Genomic DNA, 7,681 nt, shown 5'->3' on the forward strand with positions numbered 1-7,681 from the left:
CAAGCGTTGGGCTGTAGAATGAAGAGCTCTGCGAGTGCCCACAGAAGTGCATCATGCTTTGAGAATGATGTGGATCTATAGAAGTGATATTCTCAGTTCATCATCAGTATGGCTTTGCATTTAAGATGGCCCCAGCAGCAGCAGCAGCAGCACAGTGTGCAGCTTAACTCTGCTCTCCCCTCAGACTTCACTGACATTTTCCAAGGTCTTGCTTTCAAGCCTTGCCTTGATTAGTGCAGCAGGTTTTTAAGATGAACTAATCCCACTAGTCCCTGCAAAACTCCCTTTTTATACAGAAACCAGTCAGCAAATAGAGCCTCCTGTCAGCAGAAACATACAGAAGAGAGAAATATGAAGAGGCTCAGGCTGGACTCATGGCTCTATTTACCACACAGCAGCTGCTGATGCTGACCGTCACTGACCGGTTTCCTGTGTTTGTGTTCACAAATAATAACAGCTGAAAAGTGCTGAGAAGTGGCTTTCTGTCCATCTGCATTCACCCTTGATCTCCCTTTTAAAAACCCTACTCCCACTTAAAGTCGTGGCCCACCATTTCATAAAAGCGTATGTTATAGGGTCTGTAGAAGTCTCGTAGCTGCTCGATGGCGTCCCTGTCGATCTGGACGTGTGTTCGGCCCTTAGACTTGCCCAGGCAGCGTGGGGAGCCGCTGCTCTCTGGCTTCTTCAGGCAGGGGAAGCCTTTGGTGCGATTAAAGTAAAAGTGTTTGTCAGTCACAATACGCTTCAGACCCAGGAAGTCCTGTACCCGAGCCAGTTCTCCTGCTGGGTCTGTGATAAGACGCTCTCCGCTCACAAAATGGATCTGAGCCAGAGGGAAGAAGCGCAGCCAGTTGTCCAGGTGCAGCGCATACAGGCCGATGCGGATGGCGTTCCAAGAAGTGTTCACAATTCCCAGGGTCTGATTCCTAAAGGCCAGCTCCTGGAAGCTGGGCAGGTCTGGTGTTTTGCTCAAAGTCTGTGTGTAGTCCGATATTGCACGAGTGACTGGGTCCCTCACCACCACGATGAGTCGCGTGTCCCGGGACATGGTGCAGATCCTCTGAGGAGTGTCTTTGGTCACAAAGTAACTGGGCGTCTTCTCCATGGTGATCTGAGAGTCCAGTGTGCGTGGCATCAGACTCCTGTGGAGACACAGACAGATATTCTCACACATGTTTCTGTCTCACTGAGCTGCTTCAATTACCTGAAAGTTCAATGGATTCAGCGCACTTCATGTCCTTGCATTTGCTCTTTAAAAATACAGTCCTATATAGGACAGGATTACACGGGTGAGTTTATACAACAGTGTCTGAGTCCCAGCTCTCAGGATGTAAATGATAATAGGAGGAGCAGGTAGTGGTCCGGTGTCACAGGAGACTAGTGTGAGACAGCTCCTGCTCGGATCAGGGTAATAAATCACCACCAATACAAACAGTGAGTGTGAAAGTAGGCCACTGTGGTCTGCAGTGACACCGGACCAGCCCCACCACAGAAATAACTTTAAATGTTGACAAAACCAATTTAGAAGAGGGTCACAACTGAATGACGTGTTGCCTTATTTCATTCTCTACCAAAATCAAGGGCATCATGCAGATTTAGAAAACACAGCTCTTTTATATTGTGTTTTACTCTAATTTGAGAATGCTGCACTGAAACTAGGACTACACAAACACCTGATTTCCTTTTTTCTTCTTCAGTTGTTGTTGCATCTTGACAGTGACACTAATTGAGGTGTTTTGGGGACATTGCTGACAGGTTTATGATGGAGCAGAGAGGTAAATATTTCTAGAGCGTGTTGAGGAGGCAGTAGTGGTACCTGACCTTTAGTGGGCGCTCTGACAGCTGACACTCACTGAGGTTAATAGGCCCGGCCTCACACCTCTCACTCAAACTGATAAAAGGCCCAGGCTGAAGAGGCCAATTAGGGCGATGCATGCACCCTGTCATTACTGATACTAGAGAGTACTGTGGTGTACTGCGGTGTACTGCGGTGTACTAGGGCCTACTGTAGTATAATGCTATGTATTGTGCTGCAGTGTATTAAACAGTGGCACATATTCTCTGGGTTTTCCTGCAGACAATAGACCAAAACATCTTATTAAGGTCAAGTGTGGGCAAGTGCATCTGTGCAGTAGGTAGGTAGGCAAGTATTTATCACATTGTGGGGGCTAATATCGGTACACACACTCAACTTATGTGAACCTGCCTTCCATATGGGGACAAACATTCTAAGATATGAGTTAAAGGTTCACTGTGCAACTTTTCTGTCACCGCAGTAGCATTTCTATCTATTTATTTGAACAAATGAACATTCTTTTATACTTCCAAATCAAATCCATGGACAGTTCATTAACATGAATTTGGCACACATTTTTATCATTCAGATCTTACCAGTACACCACATAATTAGTTTCAAAATACAAGCCGAACTGTAAACAACAACAGCCGCCATGGGGCCTGGCAGCTGTGAGTCCCTCAACACTCTTCTCCCTTGCCTCCTGAGGGCTTCCAAATCTGATTTCACTCAGAAATGTGATGAATTGCTCGACATAAAAAGGCACTTCCGTTGGTCGGCCAATATCAACAGAACTCGGGACTCAATATGAGAAAATATGAAGCTGAGAAAGCCATTCGGAGAGTATATGAGAAGATGGTGGTCCTGCAGCGGGCTCATGGGGGGTGTGCGTGTGAATCAGACAGCCCAGCGGGGGAGAGACAGTGGTTTGTCAGCTCCTCAGATAACTCTACTCTGAATCCATCTATCCTCTTTTCATTAAGTACATTAGCAAACACAGTCGTGATCAAAGCAGCGGCTATCAGGAAAAACATGCACCAAACATAAAATGAGTAACGCTCTGGGTAATGTCCAAGCCAAAGTTTCATCAAAATATGTTAATTATGACACAAAATGGAGTGTGAGCTTGGACGGCTCTGTTATGTAATTGTGCTAAACAGCAGTGGTCCAAAAGCCTACACTTCTCCTCCAGTTCAACAATATTTTTTCTGTTCACATCATTTGAAAGCCACTGTAATTATTTTGAATGGTACATGTAGTTGGCAAAGGATGAGTTTAATTTCACATATTTAAATTACCTTGCCCATTAGTTGTGAATATTTAAGTGAACAAAACTCCAGTGACTGAATCATGTTTGTGTAATGAAGTTCATTGACGTCCCTGCAACCTGCATTGAACGTATGGACCTCTGATTTTAAGTCAAGATAGGAGTTAAAGGTGCACTGCGCAACTTTTCTGGTGGAGGGTCCGCTACCTACTTGTCTCCATGGAGATGTTATTGCTTTGGCTGGAATGTTCTATGGTATGACATTAAACATATGCATCTATGGGTGTTTCTTCTCACTCTAGACTATGCAATATTATTTCTGGACCTATGCATCACTTCAAAGGTGAATAGGCTCCAGTAACTGTGTAGAGAATATACTATTGATTTGCAAGTGTAAATAATTTGTGTATATTATATAAATAAAGTATATCATGGTTATATAGGCGGTTGAGTGAATCAATGTGTCTCATATCATATGCACCAAACCCTTTCATCACGATGGATTGGAGTAACAGTAATTTGTACAGTGAATACAAGCTTTTATTCAAACCATTATCCTATTTGTACTTACATATAAGAATAACACAAAATGTTCATGTCTATATTGATATTTGGTAGTCTATATGGCATTATAACTTATAGCCAAAAACTGCTAAACTAGCCTCTAGCCATAGCAAAATTCCACCAGCGCTCCTCCGTGTACAGAGGAATCATTTATAAAGTCAATAATAGTGAAAGTGGTGCCGCTCTCACCTGTACCACTCGAGTCCTCTATCATAGTTCCTGTCAAAGAAGTGCGTCTCCGTCCCGGCTGCGCGCACGTCCGGGTGAATCCTGATAAACTCCAGCACCGCTCTGGTCCCTCCTTTCTTCACCCCCACGATGATCGCTTTGGGTAACTTTTTGTTCCCAAACTTCATACTACTCAGAGGAGGACTAGGAGTGTCCCGTGTGGCCGTATGGAGACGCACTGGATGCGCTTCCACGTTCCTTGGTCTCTTGTGCTGGTGGCGCACACAGCCCGGAGTGGGTTCAGCCGACTTCTGCATGAAGCTCTCCGCGGGAAACAAGACGCAATAGCACGCGTACGTGAAGAAGATCGAAAGGAAGCACAGGGACGTCCTTGTGAGCCGGTGCGAGGAGGGGACGAGTCGAGCGAAGAGGAGCGCCCATGCCATGTCTTAACACGCATGGTTCTCAGCGTCTACCTGTCCATCCCACAGAATCTCGGTGCTCTTCTAAAATAGGTATTAAAGAAGAACAACTTTCCTCGCTTTTCAGCCACTTCTCCGGACCCAGCGCGCTCCGGCGGTGTCATCCTCCTCGCACGCGCTGGAGAGCATCGTCTCGGAGCGCGCTCGGAACTCGCGCTCTGGAAACTTGAGCGGACTGTCAGCTCGGAGCGCACTGAGCCAAAGCAAAAGCGTACAGTGAAGTGACGTCACGCGGCCCATAAGGTACAAAGTGTGGACGAGATTCTCCTACATTAACAGGGAGAGTTGCGATTTTAGTCAGTTTTGTTGAATGAAATATGATGAAGAGTTTTATCCAGATTTAAGAACATTGTGTTTAACTTATAGGCAACCTTTGAGGACTTTACACCCTTCAAAAGATAAAATAATTGAACTGATAATTGCTATGGTAATGCTGTTAGATTGTCATCACTCTCAAACTCATGAATAACTGTCTGAAAAAATAAGCTTCTATCCAATTACACTTCTGCTATTGGGAATACCTTGGTTACTACTGAAGAAAATTGCATTTAATTCCAAACATTTCTATCAAACTTACTGCAACAATCTTGGCAGATGCAATGCAAAATATTGAAACATCATGACTTGACCCGATCCCAACTGTAGATCACTGTCCAAACTCACTATTGACAAAACCATTGTCTCAAGAACCTGACCAAACCCTTTACTCCATCTCCAAATGTTGTCCTTCCCTAATGAATGAATGAACTATACAATGTTATAAATACACTGAATGTAATGTAAGATATGGAGATATTTCTCTAGATATTCAAAATACACCATTAGTACACCATGGCCCTTTAAATCCTGTGAACTTCCTCCCTGGATATAGTGCCATCATGAAAAGCCAGTTAGTGGGAACACAGACATTAAACACATCTGAGGACATTTATTATTTAAACCGTGTTCTGCTCTCATCTCTCTGACTCCAGCTCTCTTCACAGCAGAACAAGAAACATGAACCTAAGAGAGCTGTGGCAAATCATCACCTCCTCCTGTGCACTTTCTATGACACCAAATACAACATGCTGGTAATGCTGGCCCCAAATCATTCATTGTTTTACCTTTAAAATGATGAAAATATAGGACAGATGATGTAGCATCAATAATTTCAAATAAAATATTATTTGAATGACAAAAAGCAGAAAATGAAGCATATGACGTAAGTGTGGTAAAAGCTAAAAAAAAAAATGTTCATTGACATGACAACAGTGCACATTTTTCATCCCTCTGAAACCAATGGATAGATAACTGATTTAACCCTGGCCTGAATGGAAGAAGTTTCTGTACCAAAATGTGAAGGTTCAGTTGATGAATGGAGTTAATAAGTTAATGAGATGACTCACGACGGTGGGTTCCAGTGTAAGCTGTATATTGCTATAGCAACTAAAATGGAATATAAGTTGTGAAACAGGGATATTGGTATTCTGTGTGGTTTGTACCAGCAGAACTTGGCTGGACTGGATGTCAGTTCAGGGGTATTCTGTTATCTGTTATTTGATTTAGTCAGGGTCATACTTCTATAGTTATTTGAAGAATGTGTTCCATAATGGGTCAGTTTGCTGTTTTCCTTACTTATTTACTATGTGTTTTAAAGACATAACAAAAAAAATATCAGTCTTTCGGTTTTTGCATTGATATTGGGTGGAACTAGAGCTTTACTAAAATATTGCAATATATTTTTACTAACCTGGCTCATGTCTGATTGATATGTGTAGCACTCTGAACAGAGTTCTACATATTATCAATCTGAGATGTTCTTGCTAAAAGCAATCAACGTCATAATGATTGTTTGAATCTGATTGGTCGAAACGTTACAACAGCGCAACAAGCCGAAAAATCTAACTTTTGTTTTGTTGAGAGAAAAGCACAGACATCTCCCCTGTCCACAAATGCACAAAGCTCTTACCTTCTGCACATTTGTCACAAAAAAATAGTCCGTATTGAATAGGCTGAAGTACATCTGTCAGTGTCGCCATGTTTGTTTTGGTTCACTTGGGCCCATAGCCTCGATGCAAACCTCAATGCTATTCTGTGATTGGTCCACCCACCCAACTGTCCTTACAGTGAAAATCCTCAGTGGGTGAGTTTGAGAACTCACAAATACCATGAAAAGACTGATAATTCATTCTAAATTGTTGAGTTATATAAACCTAACTAACTGCTGCATTAATTCTTACCTGCTGAGCTGAATTGGAAAACATATTGTAACGAGATTTTTAGGAGTTAAATTTTCCAGATGTTCTGTAATTTTTTTATGAGGAGCTTGAGTATGTTTGAAAGATATAATAATACAGTTTCAACACATGGAACTGCCCATGAATACTGAAGTAGTACATATTATTACTCCATAGAAAGTAAAACTATTCAAAAATAGTTAAATTCCCAGGCTGAGCTAAGAGGTTCTTGGGTTCAGTGCAGTCTGTACTTATTTTTATCTTACAAAACACCAGCTGAATACAATATCAGTATTTGTCAGCACTTCCTTGTGTCCTCTGTTTTACTCCTAAAGCTTTATTGCGAGTATTTACTGAGTAGAATTTAGCGCCTGTTGCTAAGCTCGCCACTGCCCCACACTGCACCTTAGAGCACCCATCTGTCGTGGGATATCTCCTGCATGGCTCCTCTCCTCCCCCAGGTACAGTAATCATGGGCGTGGGCCCCGTACGCACGCCTGGGTCATCCCTCTTAGTTTCCACGGTGACTGATACACATGCAGACAAGCCTAAGGTGTGAAACAGGAAAAGGAATCAAAACTCTCCTTTTGGTGGACGCGCAGGGGAGGAGTTGGGGTGTCACACGGCTTGCTCCCAGGGGTGCCAGCGCCCAATCTCACCACCCTGTGATTAAAGAATGATTTATAGTGGCCCGTAGTGTAGCAATCCGTCTGCTGGATGAGATTTTCAGCCAGGAAGAGGGCGGGTAAATCAAATCGAGGAGGAGGGGGGGAGAAGGCTGGCCTGTGCGCCGATAGGGCCAGTGATTAAATGTTATAATCATCTTCGCTCAGTGTAAGGCTTGTATGTGTACCATAGGAGATACTGCGAGGAAACTGCACTCGCAATTTATGGGGCAAATACCAGGCGTCTTGTTCAGCTTTTCCTGGAGAAAAAGAGTGATGAACATAACAGAAAAGCAACAGCAAGCACTTATCTCTAAATACACATACAGCACGGGAGATTTATCAAACACAACTCATTTTATACACGAGTTTCTATACAGCGTGGTTTATGGGGTTATAGCTCTGTGTAAGGCAACTTTTTAGTGCGGGTGCTGACTTTGGAGCGTCCTTTCAAACAAGATGGAGCTTAAAGATACACTGTATAACTATTTTGGTGCAGGGCCTGTCACCTCCTGTTGCTATGG

At 43.1% G+C, this 7,681-nt stretch overlaps 1 protein-coding gene across 1 annotated transcript; it reads right to left on the reverse strand.

The window, feature by feature from the left end:
- Nucleotides 1-523: 523 nt before the first annotated feature.
- Nucleotides 524-4,240, reverse strand: LOC110159637 (heparan sulfate glucosamine 3-O-sulfotransferase 2-like). The gene is made up of 2 exons (XM_020924226.2): nucleotides 3,816-4,240; nucleotides 524-1,142 (listed from the first exon to the last, which is right to left on the reverse strand). Exons 1-2 carry the CDS (start codon nucleotides 4,238-4,240, stop codon nucleotides 524-526), a joined length of 1,044 nt encoding a protein of 347 aa, XP_020779885.2.
- Nucleotides 4,241-7,681: the final 3,441 nt, after the last annotated feature.

This window comes from Boleophthalmus pectinirostris, unplaced genomic scaffold, assembly GCF_026225935.1.
Source record: "Boleophthalmus pectinirostris isolate CB_2022bp ecotype Guang Dong unplaced genomic scaffold, ASM2622593v1 HiC_scaffold_14, whole genome shotgun sequence".
Lineage (NCBI taxonomy): Eukaryota > Metazoa > Chordata > Actinopteri > Gobiiformes > Gobiidae > Boleophthalmus > Boleophthalmus pectinirostris.